Here is a 16756-nt window from a genome sequence, read left to right on the forward strand (position 1 = left end):
GTCATGGAATCGAGCCTTGTGCTCTCTCCCCATTTGAAGCTCCCCGGCGAAAACGTTGTCGCTTGCTCTGACTTCTCCAGAGTGCGCAACATTTCACACAGTCTGCGTGCTGTTCAATCTATCAACGCCAGACCTTTCCGGAAATCTATTTCTTCCCCCAAGTCTGGCCCGATCGCAAACCAACGTCCACACCCAACCTGAACAGCCAAAGAACCCCTTACAATGTCTCAGACACAGTTCATGGTTATTGTCGAAGAAGCACCGTCGAGTGAAGAAGGAAAATCACACAACGTTCGGGTTGGCTGCAAAGTGTACTCCAAAAGCGGAGAGCAGCTCTCCCAGGGATCCATCATTAGAAATCTTCCGATCTCACCCCTGCTCTTGAGCCAGGAAATATCATGGGCCATTCAGGGATACGTCAAAGACCCATTCCAATCGCATCGAGCCGAGTTGGCGTTCAAGAATTTTAAGGAGCACGGGAAGTTCTTGACCAAGAAGTTGAACCTCGTCGGTTGCTTGGAAGAGACTTGCGGCCCGGTACTAAATGTCACCGAAGTTGACATCCAGCTCAACATCGTCGATAGCACTACTGACACAAACGGAAATCAAGTGTCCAACTCTCTGCAAGGAATCCCGTGGGAGATGTTGGAGTCGCCGCAGATCGCCTCAGCTGGTCCCAGGATCCACGTCCGCAGAGTCTTGGACGGGAGTTCAACCGGCAAAACCCACACTATTGAGAAACTCAACGTCCTTCTCGTCACATCACGCTCCTCCGAAAGAGCAGACATTCCGCACCGTGTTGTGTCGCTCCCCTTATTCTCGATTCTGCACCAACTCGATAATCGTTTCGTCGACGTGCGGCTCCTCCGTCCAGGTACACTTGATGCATTTTCTCATGCTCTGAAAGTCGGCAAATATGACATGGTGCACTTTGACTTGCACGGGAAGGTGGCTGACTTTGGGCACGGCCAACGGTGTGTGTGGATATCCCTTTCCCTTTCTTTCTCTTCAATGATGGCTGATCAAGTCACTAATTCTTCCCAAATAACAGCCCATATCTCTTTTTCGATGGGCAGGCTGTCGAAGGAGCGGTCGTGGCGACTCTTCTCAAGAGCCGAGAAGTCCGTTTGGTTACCCTCAACGCCTGTCAAAGTGCCTTCCTCCAGGGAGATTGTCAGACCAATCTTGCAGCCATGCTGATGGGCGATTCTGTCGAGGCCGTTGTCGCCATGTCGCACGAGATAACGCCAGCTGCAGTAGGCATTTTTCTGAGATCATTTTACCAAAGCTTGCTTGTCGATGGCCAAGACATGGTAATCGCCGTCACCAAGGCCAGACGTGCCCTCGAAGTTTCCAAACAGCGCGACTCGGCTTTTGGTTTCCCGGTCTGTCTGGACGACTACACGGTACCACTGCTCTACCAGGCATCGGCTGGGGAGATTCGAGTGAGGGTACCCAAGAAAGAACCTGCAACAAATCGATCGAACACTGTCTCTTCACTCCTTTCCGATCAGTCGGTTTTCGGAAGGGATCAGCAGATTTTGTTGCTGGAGAGCTACCTCATCAAGTCAAAGGTCGCTGCACTCACGGCCTTTGAAGGGGAGGGCAGGGCAACCCTGCTGTCTTGTCTAAAGCCGTGGTGGATTATCACAAACTTCGTCCAAGGGGTCCTCCACATCGACTTTCGAACCACCCCGTCATGCTGGGCCGGCGGCGGTTCGGAACCACCAACCATCGAGACCATCTGTCAAGGTCTTGTGGAATTCCGACCTGGCCTGGCCGAGAAACCCACGCCAGCGGAGCTGACGATTGATTTCCTCCGAAATAACCGTTATCTCGTGTTGCTGGAAAACACCGACTACCTCAAACCTCGCCCTACCGCCAAATCCAAGCTTGGAAAGGCACTAAACGGCTTCACGTCCGCTTTCTTTGACCCCGATTTTGCAAGCCTCCTCCTCATCACGTCGACATCGACCGAAGCCTGGGCGAGCTGCAGGGTCCGAGAAGCAAGAAGAAAACCCCGGTACCATTCGCTCACCACCGACTACTTCGACCAGATGAAGGTTGCCACTGGGATACTGGGATGGGGTGGACCTGAAATCCATGGCAGCAGTGGATTCCGCTACCTCCATCACATTATCCAGCTCTGCTCATATCACCCGCTCGCAATGAGAACCCTCCTGCCGCGCCTGTTCGCCACAGGCTCGTCCGCAAGGGATCTCTTCTGGAAGCTTCAGATATCCCCAATGCACCTCGATTGGGACTCTGGGGATCTTTCCAAGCTGTGTGTGCGCTTTGCAGGTGCTTGTGAGGAGCTCGGGGCCTTTCTCAGCATATTCATTCCCATCCACAGCGCCTGTACCACGGATTATATCCGCCTACATATCCACCGCAACCTTGACACTATTCCGTGGGCTTCCCGACCGGAACTGGAGTCCGAGCAGCGAGTCAGCTGCGCGATGGAGTATCTGCTCATGACACTTCGCGACTGTGGCATCGCTCGCTTTAGCGACTGGGCCTACGCCGAGAAGATCCAGCTCCATCCCCTTTTCTGCATCTACTTGCGGGACCGAGTGTTTTCATCCTCACAGTGTCAGCAATCTTTCAGGAGCCTCGCCATGTACCACCACAACTGCGCACGCCGCTGGGCTCAGGAGGATATGGTCAGCCCTGTTCAGGCGCCGGACTGTTACGCTCACCAATATCTCGCCCACTTCGGTGCGCTGCACTTCATCTTGAAGCACCCCGAGCTGTCCGAGGCGGACCGGCGAACGTTTGATCTGCCGTGGATCATGGCCACTGTCTACTGTGGCAAGACGCGCGAGGCGCTGTGGGAAGAAGAGGAGGTAGTGAGCGACCTCGCTCACCAGGCCTTGCCGTTCTTTGTGCCCGGATTGAAGTGGGTGGAAAACAAAGGGTGCCATATCCTGAATGCCGCGCTTCTCCACAGCAGGAGCCGAATCATGCCCCTTGAGGACTGCCTCCTCGTGCTCCAGCTGCTGCAGTGGGTAACACTGCACTATTTCAGACTGAGCACGCCAACCGCTAGGCATGCCAACTCCTATATCAGTCTGATCCTCGAAAATAAAAGCCTGCTGGCAGGGGAAGCAGACGAGGGATCTGCGCTGCTTCGCTTCATCAAGGCTGTCTCCGGGCTGGCGGAAGCTGAGATGGGTGGATCCAGGTTGAACTGGGCGCAAGCGGACTACGGTGCTGTGTACGAAGCACTCCAGCACACCGACGAACTCGGAATCGACCCGGTCCAGCTTCTCTTCCTACAAACCTGGGATCAGGACTTCCGGTTCAGGTTGAATTGGTATCAGCTTGACATCCAGACGGCGAAGGAGAACATCTCCGTAAGTTGAACCGACCACACTGATTCTTTCACCCTGCCCTTTTTGTTCTCAAACATGCGGGACGCTAACTGCTGCTCAAGAATTGGCAACACACCGAATATTTCGTAAAATCTGCCTTGGATGAAAGGCTAGTGGCATTAAACGACGACTCAGCATACATTAAAGCGATCCAACATCTACGAGACAGGAGACCCGACCTGTATCAAGACGAGAGATCAGCCCTGCTACGTACCATGCGCGATTCAAGCGAGAGGAGTGAAGTAGATCGACTCCTTCACACACTCTATTGCCTCCTTAGTGTGAGCAACAATCCCCCTATTTCTCCCCCACCACGACCTCGACCTCGCTGACCTATGCCGGTCTTGCTTGCTACCAGATGAGTGAAGAGGAAAAGGACTGGAAAGCGTGCCTTGATTTCCTCGACCGCATAGAGACTACCGAGCTGGACATCAGGAACAAGCCGGGATACGTCGAAGGAGATCGGGAGAAACACTCTTCCGAGGCGTGGCGATGCAGGATCCGTGCACGGTGCTACCGCAACCTCGGCGATGACAACAGATCCGAAAAGTACAAATGCCAGTCCATGGCCGCCGCAGATCATGCCAACCGACTTAGGACCGAGCATGACAGATTCCTAGAGTCCCAGCAGGCCAACCGCCAGAGACTTCTATTTGACTGGTCCATCAACTCCACACAAGACCGTCCGAGGGAAATAAACGACTTCTTCACCCGCCCAGACGTCAGAGATGTTCCTATACCGCAAGAGGACCTCGAAGAGGACCGGGAGTATGACCGAGGGCTGGACCATCTCCTTCGGGCAGTCGAGCCGCTCGGCGGCTCAGGGCCGATGAGAAGGATACCGGTAAACCCACAGCCATTGAATTCGTCGTACCTTCAGCGACCGTTTCTCATAGCTGCTCGATGGCTGACGGTGAGTCGCTACCTTTGTGTTGTGACAGGGAGAGAGGAGAGTCCAACGCATCGGCTGCCAAGCTTCGATCGCATTGGCACAGGAATGGATTTGTTGCTGGACCTGGAGTCAATGCAGGTGAGGGTGTTGGTCCAAGACCTAAAGTCCAACGGCTTCGATCCCAAGAACTTGACCACGACGCAGTTTTTGAAGATGATGGGACTGGACTAAGCAGAAATCTGTGATAGCCATGGTGTAGCCAGCACGTATCTCATGATTCCCACTTTCATAGGCCTTGGGCGAAGAGCGAGAGGACGTTTCCGGCTTTTCCGGAAGATTAGCCTTGAGAACCGCGTTCAAGTTGCCAATGTCATGGACGACTTGAACCCGAAAACATGTGAAGAACTGGCTATGGGCAGTGAGCATGGCAAGCAGCAGAGCGTGACAACCTTATGATCTGCTGAACCCCCATGTGCATGATCAGACCACTGGAGGGACTGAGGCGACATAACTGGGCAGCTTGGGTCCGTGCTATATCTGCTGCAAAACTCGCATCACACTTCTGGGGCGTTTGACTCCCCAAGGTCGAATACAATCTTCGACATTACCGCATCCTGAGCCCAAAAGCAATGGATCACTCGGAGCTCTTTGACCTTGGTTCGTTCGACATCTGGCGCTCCTTGCGCAGGAAGCTCGCTGAGCTGTCTCACCAGGAGTCACAGCCTAACGTCGACGCTCGCGTGAGCCACCCCTTCAACTCCAAACGCAAAAAGGTGTAAGAGAATTCGTGGTGGAGTGTGAACTGATCGGATCATGTCTAAACAAGGCTCTCGATATCCAGTCTCCAGATTCCCCTAAAGCTCGCACGGCGGAACTCATGGCGATCCTCAATCGAAGCTTCGAGGCCATCAGCGACGAGCTCGACCTCTATGCCCTGGAGTCGCTGCCCCAAGAGAGAGCCGAAATCTTTCTGACCTACGCGGCCTGCGCAGCGTTCAAGGACAAGCTCCACAAGTATCCCCTGCACATGCTCGCCGCATTTGGCGATACGTCCGACCTCAAGGCCATGCTCGACACAGGGGCCCACGACATCAACCAGCGGGACGAAGACGAACAAACTCCGCTCAAGAACGCTGTCGATGCGCACCACTACGGTCAAGTCCAGCTCCTGCTTCGGCAGCCCAACATTGAGGTGGACCCCCTCGACTCGCAACGCTGGACCCCGTTGCACGACGCCTGTCGACTCGGTTTCCTTGACATTGTCCGCCTGCTCTGCGACACCGGTCACGCCAACATCGAAGCAGCCAACGGCGAGGGCTTCACGCCACTGCAGATTGCCGCGTTCGGTGGCCACGCCCGGATCCTCTCGTTCCTCCTCGATCGCGGCGCCGACCCCACCGCGACCGGCCACGACGAGCTCACCGCGCTCCATCGCGCCGTCACCAACAATCACGCCAAGGCTGTCGAGGTCCTCGTGCGCGCAAAGGTGGATGTCAACCCGGCGAGTCCGCACGGGGCCACGCCGCTCCTAAGAGCCGTCGAGTCGGCCGATCCACGTATCGTGCGCATGCTCCTCGATGCCGGGGCGGACGCAAACCCGAGGAACTGCGATGGTATCACTGTCCTCGAGATGGCCTTGCTCCGAGGGGATGAGCCTATTCTCCGCATGCTGCTACGTCGCGGCGCCACGGGATGCGACGCGAGCGTGATTTGTAACGCTTTAACTAAGAATCCAAGAATCGCGCTTGTCTTGCTCAACCATACGACGACCTCTCTCCCCGCGACGATGGGAACATCAGATAGGGGTGAGGATGCACGTGAGAGCGGACCACCGCCCTTCCTCCTCGCCGCGCTCGGAGCAGGATCGGACGCTGCTCCCCGAGATGCAACGCTGGCGCTTGCCCTCGCGACCAGGCTCTTACAGCTCGGGGCAGACTGCAACGCCCACCATGTTACCGGCGCACCAAAACCCCTCCACTTAGCGGCACTGCGCGGATGGACTGAGGTGACGCGGCTGCTGCTCGGGCAGCCGAGTATCGCCGTGGACGCACGCGGAGGAACTAACGGCAGCACACCATTGTGGGCAGCGGCGGCGGCGGGGAACACGGATATCATCAAGGCGCTGACCGAGGCTGGGGCCGATGTCAACGCGACCGCCGACGACGGGACGACACCGCTGATGATAGCAACATCGGAGGGAAAGCGCGCGGCTGTGAGGATGCTGGTGGACGTGGGTGCTAGCTGTGGTGCGAGAGATCAACGTGGACGGACCGCCCTCGTCATCGCTAGTCAAAATGGCCACAGCAATCTCGCGGCCTTCCTCGCGGAGAGAATGTCACGACGGGGCACCGCGTCCGACAGGCGACCCGCGGAGCCGAATCGCGGACGAGCCGAGCACCGCACAACGCCTGTCTCGGCCGCCTGGCTGACCTTGGAAGCCCTTGCAGGAGACGAGATGCCTGATCCTACAGGCGATCGGGAGCCTGGGTGGTTGAGGGAGCGTGTAGTCAGAGAACGGGAGCGAGTGGTCACGGGTGAGCAGCCTCGGCAGAGTCCCCTCACGCACGTTTACGCTGAACGGGAATTACCACCCCTACTTTTTCCTACGCCTCCAGCGGCCCAGGAGACGCGGGGTTAATTTCAGGCGGCTTGGTCGAGCCAGCGGCAGTGGAAGGGAATGGGGGAAGGGGGGTAGGCGGGAGTTTATAACTTCAATACAGTTCAACCCCTGAAAAACGTTAAGATGTTAACTTAAAGCACGGGAAAGAACTTTTACTAAGGCTGCGGGTACTTTATCCCCCCCTTCATCTAGTGTGTTTTTGTTAAATATCCCGTTGGCTGACACGACATGGGCGAGATCGGCAACGCGCGCATATTTGAGCTTCGCGGATCCTTGATGAGATGGCCATATCTTCGCAGTATTTATAATTCTCTACCCTTTGCAGTATTTGCAAGAGCAGGCAATACAAAACTCGCTGACGCAATATCGGAATTCAACCGATTGTTATCTCGACTTCCCTGGGTGTAATGCCAACATCGGGTTTGCTTTCGATGCGAAGATCCTCCGCCGCATGGAACCAATAAAGCCCAGTCGATGGGCGAGCAATACTCCTCCTCATACGTCCAGGCTCTCGACCACCAAGGGTCGGCCAAGATCCGCTGTAGTAGACAGATGATCTTCTGAGCCGTCCGTAGGCGTATCGATTCCTTCAAGCTCACTCAATGCTTGTCTTTCGCTCAGGTGGATGAAGTCAGATTTAAGAAGCCTGGATAGGAGGGGCAGCTCCCTCACACTCCAAATCCTGATGGGTGAATAAGTGTGCGGCCTCGATTACGAGCAGACATCATATCATGTAGGCATCCTAGCGACGATACTACGAAACTAAGGGAAGTACAAGGAGGCGGAATCGATGAATCGACGGGTACCGGTAGGGAAGGAGAAGGTGCCAGAGGGTACTCCGTAGACAATCCCGCTACGTTGACGAGCGTCGACTGCCTTGCCTATGGGTCTCTATCAACGTGCCATTTCGGGTTACAATAGGGTCCTCGGGGCCAACCATCCCACTCCGGCGGCTTGTCAAGAACATTTGTCGTCACTATTGAGGAAGATGGAGCGGTTTCCCCTGGGATCGGCTTCTTTTTAAAGCCAGCCTGCATCCACAAAGACTTCTACAATCGGACGGAGAGACGAAGCCTTCGCGTCGAAATAGTTTTCTTCAGCTCTGCAGATCTGCACAACATACCCCGACATGCACTTTAGGAGGTTAATTGGCTTGGGGAATTGCCACTCACACGTCTCGTTGCAGTACTGCGTACATATGGGGGCAGGGGGTTTTCCATAGCACCAGACGCTTTGCGTAGGCGACACGGTATTGGGTCCGCAGGGTAGAAACGTTTCGGGAAGCTCTGTAATCTACTGCCCAGTATGATCCCAAAGAACAGAAGATTCCACGGCCAAAACTAGGTTACAAGTTCTTCGCAGTCTTGAGAAGCTTCAGTAGCAGATTTGGCCGAGGACCGATTGGGGGACTAGGGTCCTTAGAAAGGCCCCATGGGAGCCCAAATCTGCAGTCACCAGCCTTTGCATATCGCCCCCCAATTCCTTGCTAGATGGTGTCGAAGCCCGCATTCTGTGCCCTCTCTTCCGCTCCCACTCTCACTGTCTCTCCCATTCCTTTAGCTCTAGGCGTAGCTCGGTTTGAGTCTTCTCTTCCGTGTTCTATGCTCCCTAAGCTCGTGCCCCTCGATAGCCGAGTCCATTCAGCCATCAGCCCTTGTATCTAGTCTAGGGCCCTGTTTGGCTCGACAGCGCTTTTGACTCCCAAAAGCGCTTGTGGTAGAACAGACCAAAGAGGGGTGAGCTGGGTGTTAATTACCTCGCCTTGGCAGCGTTTTGACCTGCAATACGCCCAAACACGACGCATTCCAGTAGACTGCTTCCACCCAGTCGATTCTCTCCGTGGATGCCGCCTGTGGACTCTCCAGCCGCCCACAACCCCTTGATAGGCTTTCCGCTGCCATCCAGAACTTCCGCCTGGGGCGAGAATATGGCTCCTCCCATGGTATAGTGCACGACCGGAGTGACGGTGCCGACATAGACCGTTGATTCCGGCGTCGGATCCTGGAGTCCCCAGTGTCCGAATGCCGATCGACCCAGTGGATCGGGGTCTGTGCCTTGGACAGTTGCCGCATATTGCTTCAGAGTCTCCAGAACCAGATCTGAATGCGCCAGCTCTGATACTGTTGTCTTCCGCATCAGTCCCTTCCAGATGTAGAAGTCGACGTGTGCCTTTGCGGCCTCATACGTGGCCTCGTCCAACAAGATCTGGATGTCCCACTGCTTGGTCGGCTGGACGTCTTTGGGAGGCTGTGCCATGATGGCATCTGTGACATTCTTCCTCAGTTTCAACTCATTGATGAACCTCTGGCCCTGTCTGAGGAGGATGCCACCTTCGCCCCTCAACATTTCGGCTGCCAGGAACTTGGTCCGCTTGAACGGCTCCTTGGGATCCACGAATCCCGTCGGGTGGACCTGGACCTGTTCCATGTCGACCAGGTGCGCGCCAACATCGGTCAACAAGGTCTGAGATCCCGGAAGCGCTTCGTTGGTGGACGGAAACCCCTCGAGATCCGGTCGATACTGGGCCAGAAGACCTGTCGAGTCGCCTGCGAACCCGCCAGCCGTGAATACCACCGGCCCGTCGACGGTCTCCGGCGTGCCGTCGCGGGAGACTTGCACGCCCACAACCTCCCCGTCCGACTTCAGAATCTTGGTGACGGTCGCGCCGGTTTGAAGAGTCACAAGAGGGCTCGCTTGGAGCTGTTTCAGCAGCGTCAAGACAATGCTGGCTCCGGGCGGGGTCGGGCCGGCCCCTCGATGCGTTCGAGGATGGCTATGGCCGCCCAGCTGTGCGACGCGAGACAAATCAACCCCCTTTTCGTCGACGAGCCAATTGATCGCCGACGCGGAGGAATCAGTGAGCTCGGCAATCAGCTTCTGCCTCGCCTCCGTCTTGGAGGCCCGGAAACTCGCGCCCGCCGACCTCAGCGTGTCGTTGTAGAACTCCGCCACGGTGTCTGACCCGGGGGCTTGGAACCGGGTCGGGACGCCATTGATGCCACTCGAGGCCTTGATCGAGTTCCCGCCGGGCTTCGGCTGGCGCTCGAGAATGTGGACGGCAACGCCCCGGGCGACGAGCTCGGAAGAGGCGCTCAGGCCCGCGAGGCCCGAGCCAACGACAATGACCCGGAAAGGCACGGCGGGCGCGGCGGCAGCTGGGGGGGTTTGAGGGATCGACGACGGCATCCGGAAACGGCCAGCGAGCATGGACAGGAGAGCTGCAAGGATGGAGAATACGAGGACTAGACCGAGTCTATTCCAGTACCACTTCATATGATGGTAGCGTAGGAGGGTGGGTGGTGCCAAACCAGGACGATTTCAATACGCGGGCGTGCGGGAGGGAGGTTTCCAGCGAGCCCTTTTATTTGCGGTTTTTGGCTTATGATGTGCCTAGGTACCGGCATTTGCAATGTAGGGCATATAGAAACGTCGGGTATCCATGATTTGCGTTGTGGGAGCGCGAGTTTTGGGTGTTTCGTCACGCCACGGCTCACGCGTGTGGCTGACATGTCACTCCACAAACGAGGCTTTAACCGAGACCCCAGATCTGAATGTCAGGGGTGCATCTGGAAAATTAGAGGAGGCACCGGTATCCAAGTACTTGTACAAATTCAGAGATGAAGAGTATTATTGCCCGGGTAATAATCCAGGTTCTTAAGCTCCCCTTTTATGCATGTTGTCTTCCTCAGCCCCGTAGGCCTTGAGGCTAGCCGAGAGTAAAAAGTGCTCGCGCCTCACCCTGCTTCGGGCCATGTGATGCCGCTCTGTGCTGACCCCTCGTGGGGTCCATCGATCAGGTATCCCTAGCAGGAGTTCAATCTCCCCGTGCTGGCTGCAGAACCTGGCATTGTGTACAAATAGCGCACTTTAATTCCACATCTCACCTTCAGAAATGGGAGAGGTGGGTGCTTCGACTTGCCCAGGCAAGGACTCGCGACAGCTACTTCGAGGAGTTCAAGCTCTTTCCTCTTTCCCACTGACACTGCCAGACCGGCACAGGTTTCTACGTGTGTGGGAGCTAGAATTGAAGCTGGATCCATGCAGGGCATTCAATGCAATGACTTTTGGGACCATAAATTGAACGATCGGCTGAACATTGTCCCCAGAAAAGCAACGTGTTTTTCAATCCGAGCACAAGAATTGCACTGCCCCAAAAGGCGGCTGAAAGAACGAGTTGGTCAACCCCGTTCCATGCGCAATGATTTGGCTGCCTTCTGAGGCATCCAGGCAGTTTTGCCGAGCGCGTTCATGACTTCCAGGGGCAGGGGTGCGAAAAAGCCGTGTGAAGGACTAACTAAATCTATCGTAACGAGGCGCTCCTTTAAGCCAATAGCAAGACTGCTAAGGAGGCTGCGATGAGCCTCCCAGACAGCTTGCGGCTGAGCGCTCATGTCGACGCAGTTGATTCAAGGCTGAAATTGAGCCCAGGCGTACGTTCACATTTCTTGCGTTTCGTCCAAGATCCCTTTATATCTCATTCATTCATTTTCCCCCCTAGCACAGTCGAACAGCATTTTCCCCGTCCCTGGAAGCCTCTCGCAGGCAGGATTCGTTCGACAGGCTAGGCGCAAAGTCTGCTCACATCGCCCGAACCCTTGGACGGGACCCCCATTCCGCGCAGGCCGCCTCTGCTCGAGAGGCCGTTCTTTATCATCTCGAGGCCTAAAGTCCACCCTGACCCAATATGCCGAAGAAATTGACCCACAGCGCCTATGAGGTGGGGTGGATCTGCCCGATGCTCTTAGAGCAGATCCCGGCGTTGCAGATGTTGGACGAGGAACATGAACGGCTGGCTCAGCCTGCGGGAGATCACAATGTATATACTTTGGGAAGCATCCATGGCCACAACGTTGTCATTGCGGGACTTCCCGACAACGACAACCCCTCTGCTGCCGTCGTGCTCACCCAGATGAAGATGACGTTCCCCAAACTCAAGTTTGGCCTTTTGGTTGGCATCGGGGGAGGTGTCCCCGTGAAAACTGACACCGGAATGATCAGGCTGGGGGACGTGGTGGTCAGCAAACCAGATGGTCCTAATTCCGGCGTGGTGCAATACGACCGCGGAAAGGCCAAAGCTGGCGACTTTGAGCGTACCGGCGCTCTGGACCGGCCGCCGCAAGCGCTCCTCAATGCTGCACAGGATCTGGACTCGAAGCGCGCGAGTCTGCGGACAGATCCTGTCGCGGAGAACCTGAAACGGATCGATACCACCATCCCAGGGCTTCGCAAGTACAGATACCCTGGTGCGGCGCAAGACCTGCTTTTCGAAGCTGAGTATGAGCACGAAAGGAAAGGAAAGACTTGCGACGAGTGCGGATGCCACAAATCTCGGCTGATTCCATTTCCTGCTGACAACGAGGCGGGTGGTGGAAATGAAGCATTTGTTGTGGTGCACCGAGGGACAATTGCCTCCGGAGGGTTGGTGATGAGAAACGCCATTCTGAGAGATGAGCTCGCAAGGCAGTCCAATGCGTTGTGCTTCGAAACTGAGGCAGCCGGAGCCCTGAAGGGCTTTCCGGCCATGGTCATCCGAGGCATCTCAGACTACTCTGACTCCCACAAGAACGATGTGTGGCATGGATACGCCGCGGCGGTGGCAGCTGCCTATGCACGGCAGCTGTTTTTCCACATGCCGATCGAGGCCATTAGTGGGTGAGTTGATCTTCTTAGGTAGCTGAATGATAGCATGGCGGCTGATTCATTGCAAGAGATCCACTAGATTTCGAGATGACGCGCCTGTGGAACACGCCGGACCCGGTCCCTCATTTTGTCGGTCGAGACATTCTCCTGACGCAGATTGCTTCGTATTTTGACAACGCTGGTGAACTCGGCACTCGTAAGCTTCCTTTAGTGCTGGCCGGCCTGGGTGGTGTGGGCAAGTCTCAGGCCGCGCTGGCATATGCACATCGCTACGCCGAACGATACATGCTCTGTTTCCAGATCGATGCTACAACCGAACAGACCATCCTCGAAAGCTTGGCCGAAATTGCGGACATGTTCGATACAGAAGCCAGCGTTAGACAGCCCGGCAGGAATTCTCCCGCGAACAGGAAACTAGTGCCATACGTCAAGCTCCAGCTGGAACAGTGCAAGTCGAGGTGGCTGTTGATTTTCGACAATTACGACAATCCTGCGGCGGTGAGGTTGGCCCCCTTTCTCCCGAGATCACTCTTGGGAGACATCATTGTCACCTCCCGGAGGTCAGATGCCTGTGCACTTGGGCACTCGATTCCTGTCGAACCGATGGAAGATGACGAGGCGGAGGAGCTTCTGCTCAGGCTCGCGGGATACACCGTGGCTAACACGACGGCCACCGACCTAGTGTGCGCCCAAGTCGTTTCAGAATACGTGGGCAAGCTTCCCCTTGGGTTGGAGCTTGCCGCGGCCTACGCCAAACAAATCGGAGCTGGCGGCTTAAGGATGTATGCAAGCCTTGTCGAACGACAAGATGAGACAGTGCTGTATGACTCCCTGAGAGCTGGCCCAGCAGACCGTTTCCTCTCCGACTACCAACTCGGCGTTTTCGACACCTGGAGGCGTTCGTTCCGGATGATATCGGAGAGAAATCCCAATGCAGCAAAATTTCTACGATTGTGCGCCTTCTTTGACCGCTCTCAGCTGAATGCACAGCTATTCCGACACGCTGTCCGCAGAAAATCGTTCTGGAATTCAATTGGCAGATTGGAAAGTCTCAAGCCAACTGATGCTGGAGTACCCGCTTGGCTAGTCTCGGCATGCACGAGTGGTGGTTCTTGGGACGAAATGAAGTTCGTCAGCCTCCTGATAGAACTGAAAAACTTTTCTTTCCTCAAATGGAACACCTCTTCAAGAAGGCCCTGGAATCGGGCTGCCATGGAAGCTTCTTCTGCCGAGGCAGAAGCCCCACGAGCAGCGGATGAGGATGATCATAAAGACGAGGACGACCCTTACGACCTGTGGATTCATCCATTAGTGCATGAGTGGGCAAAGGAAAGCATGGAGGCGGAGACAAAGTCAAGCGCTGCCCTGGAAGCAGTGTGGGTTTTCATACACAGCATTGAGGATGACGCACGAGAAGCTGACGACGACCTCCTTGGGTTCAACCTCCTGCGCTCTTTTAAAGGGCCAAGACAGCGACTGCTTCTGGATTCTCATCCTAATCATCAGGATTTGAGGAATGCGATCATGCTTGATGAGGTTCAGAGATTGGGTGGGGCTCTGGCCGGGCCGAAGGCTATGAGGAACATTTTCAGAGCTGGCCAATTCCAAACTGGTGGTGGCGGGATGGTAGACTCGTTTCTGGATCTCATGGCCATCCTCCAGGGATTCCGGACGTTTCTTGATCGGTGTCACTGTCTGGAGATGGACCCGAACGGGTCCTACTGGGTACTGCCACACTCTGCTTTTGAAGACACATATGCGATTTTAATTGCGTTCCAGGAGCGGAAGCTGCGCGCCTCCGAATGCAATATTGCGGGCGAAATATTCACCACGGCCCAACGTTTCTTGAGACAGGAGTCTGAATATGCTCACGCCTTGATATTAAATGCGACGGTGGTCAACGACGCCTCGTTCTGGGAAAAATTGGTTGAGCACGCGCCGGTGGTTAACAAGCTGATCCAAAAGCTTGAGGCTCCTCGCCTGGACAAAGAATTTTCAATCCTCACCGTTGCTGCCTGCGCGCAACTTTCAATTTCTTACGCTTATGCCGTGGGTGTGTCCCATCACAATAACACGAACCCCCTGGCGGACCCGATGAATTGGTTGGATGATGATCGCCATCGAGCAATCCGAGTCATCTCGTCCGTCGGCCAGACCGCGCTACGCAACTTGGAGATGATCAAATCATATCAAGACGCGTTCGAAGGCAAGATCCGCATTTCCGAACGGACAATCTCCAAAAGTGTTCAGTGGCCACTCCAGATGAGCTATGCCTTCGCCTGCCTGCGGGAAGGACGCCCCAATGAGGCTGGACCGATCTTCGAGGCAGGAATTTCGAACACTCAGTCGCTCCATGGCCCCCGGGCGGCCTTGGCTTTCGCCACCGAAGTTGGGCTGGCGATGGACGTACAGTTGAAAATAGGCGCCGAGCAATTGGCTTTTCGTTCACACTACGTCGAAGCTGTTGGCACGGACATTTCTCATGACGACCGAAATCACTGGCTCGACTTTTTCGACTTGGCCGCAGAGATAGATCCGTCACTCGTCGAAAAGTTTTCAAGGGACAACAGAGCTCCAAGAGATAAGGTCAACAAATGGTCCAGTATTGCACTGCAAGGGAGAAAGCGTCTCGGGGAAGGACCTGCGGCAGCAGATCACACCGAGAAAAGCTCCTTTGATGAAGACCGTCAACCGCAGCCGTCCACCTGGGGCTCTCGGGGCATCGAACTAGAACCGCGTATAGGTCGCCTCAACTGGCCAACGCGATCGCTGGACGATGACATTGCCAAGTCGTCGGCAATGCTGAAGCAAAAGTATACGCAGTTCAAATCCAGCGTGCCAACGTACGCGACCGCCACTTTAGCCACCGAACTCGTCAGCGACCTGGATAATAAAACTTTACCACCACGAGCATCAGCATCTACTTCCGAGCCGAACACGGCAGCAATCGAGGAGCGAAGGGCCGAGTTCACTTCCACCCTTTATCCCACGAGCAACAGAACGCAGGTCGACCCGCGCAGTAACCAGGTCTTTGTGGAGACACTGACTGGAAAGACCATCGTCCTTCCCTTTGACCCGTTTGAGACGGTCAGTGCATTCAAAGACAGAATAACCGACAGAGAAGGCATCCCGGCGGATATGCAGCGCATCATTTTTGCCGGCAAGCAACTTGAGGACGGCCGAACATTGTCAGATTACAATGTGTACGTGGCACAAGATCCTCGCTCCCTTCGCTGCTTGGTTTTGCTAACGATGAAATGTTTGTGTGTAGCCAACGAAACAACACCCTTCACCTCGTGCTGAGGTTGAGGGGAGGTTAAAGTGGGTTGCTTAGCATTCGAAACATACCACACGGCTTTCGCAGGAGACGTACTACAACTTTTGACAGAGTTACCGTTTGGACATTGGACATGGTCTGGAGCGGGCTCTTTATGAGGCCGAAAGGAGCCTGTTGAGATCATCATCAACCTGATGGATGTCGGCGACATCACGAAGGCCAAATACCTCAACGTTGCCGTTGAAATGGCCACTGCGCAAATTGTGCGATTTTTTTCACGGCACTCGTGCCGACACCCTAACCTTGCAGCTGCGACGTGATGTGAAGTCATATCATATTCTACCTATCCAAATCACAACGCCTCACGACTGCATAACCTCATCAGGATCTCTGATCGACCGAGATCGACCGAAGTGTGGAGATTCGACCTGACCTCGAAAAATGAGCACGGCGATGGATCAGGCACACTACAGTCAGCAAGAGCAAAGGGTACTAAGAAGCGGTCTGGGCCATCAGGTCGAAGTGGTCAGAAAACGGGCAACTGCCAAGGATCCTTACAAGATCCAAATGAGATTGTGATCCGATTCACAAGATTTATTCGAGAAAGCTTTGCCATGTTGAGTCTGCAACTCAGGAAGAGAAAGTACAAGTATGTACAAGTGCTGACCTCCCATTTCCCGCTGATTGTGGTCGAGTGTCCCAAGGCTTCAGCTGCTGTCCCAACCGAGATGACGGCGTATCAGACCGTCACAGCTGTGAGGCCCAGATTGTGAAACAGTGTCGTGAGGTGCTGAGCGACATTATCCTTCTTTGATCAAACCCGTCTTCTTGTCCAGGACGAGGAAATCAGTACCATTGTAAGTGACGGAGTCGCCTTGCCTCAACGTGCTACCCAATCTCAATGTCAGTCGGTTTTCTTTTCGTGAAAACAGGAGCCCGCCGTACCAAGTTCC

General features: G+C 55.1%; 4 protein-coding genes across 5 annotated transcripts; 3 read left to right on the forward strand and 1 right to left on the reverse strand.

The window, feature by feature from the left end:
• The first annotated feature begins 151 nt into the window (after nt 1-151).
• On the forward strand, nt 152-4820 carry PV07_03829 (uncharacterized protein). Its single transcript, XM_016390583.1, has 4 exons — nt 152-974; nt 1052-3356; nt 3437-3655; nt 3733-4820. The coding sequence occupies exons 1-4, from the start codon at nt 223-225 to the stop codon at nt 4495-4497; spliced, it is 4041 nt and encodes a 1346-aa protein (XP_016252485.1). The 5' UTR covers nt 152-222; the 3' UTR covers nt 4498-4820.
• On the forward strand, nt 4808-7053 carry PV07_03830. Of its 2 annotated transcripts, none has more exons than XM_016390584.1 (2): nt 4808-5006; nt 5093-7053. In XM_016390584.1, the coding sequence occupies exons 1-2, from the start codon at nt 4896-4898 to the stop codon at nt 6902-6904; spliced, it is 1923 nt and encodes a 640-aa protein (XP_016252486.1). In that variant the 5' UTR covers nt 4808-4895; the 3' UTR covers nt 6905-7053. The 2 variants fall into 2 exon arrangements, with proteins under 2 accessions (XP_016252486.1, XP_016252487.1); XM_016390585.1 differs by having other exon boundaries at nt 5108-7053.
• A 983-nt stretch (nt 7054-8036) lies between these two features.
• PV07_03831 (uncharacterized protein) lies at nt 8037-10497 on the reverse strand. The gene has a single exon (XM_016390586.1). It carries the CDS (start codon nt 10157-10159, stop codon nt 8639-8641), a length of 1521 nt encoding a protein of 506 aa, XP_016252488.1. The 5' UTR covers nt 10160-10497; the 3' UTR covers nt 8037-8638.
• A 554-nt stretch (nt 10498-11051) lies between these two features.
• On the forward strand, nt 11052-16516 carry PV07_03832 (uncharacterized protein). Its single transcript, XM_016390587.1, has 3 exons — nt 11052-12538; nt 12595-15729; nt 15798-16516. The coding sequence occupies exons 1-3, from the start codon at nt 11571-11573 to the stop codon at nt 15844-15846; spliced, it is 4152 nt and encodes a 1383-aa protein (XP_016252489.1). The 5' UTR covers nt 11052-11570; the 3' UTR covers nt 15847-16516.
• The last annotated feature ends 240 nt before the right edge of the window (nt 16517-16756 follow it).

Source organism: Cladophialophora immunda (genome assembly GCF_000835495.1).
Source record: "Cladophialophora immunda strain CBS 83496 unplaced genomic scaffold supercont1.2, whole genome shotgun sequence".
NCBI classification, from domain to species: Eukaryota; Fungi; Ascomycota; class Eurotiomycetes; order Chaetothyriales; family Herpotrichiellaceae; genus Cladophialophora; species Cladophialophora immunda.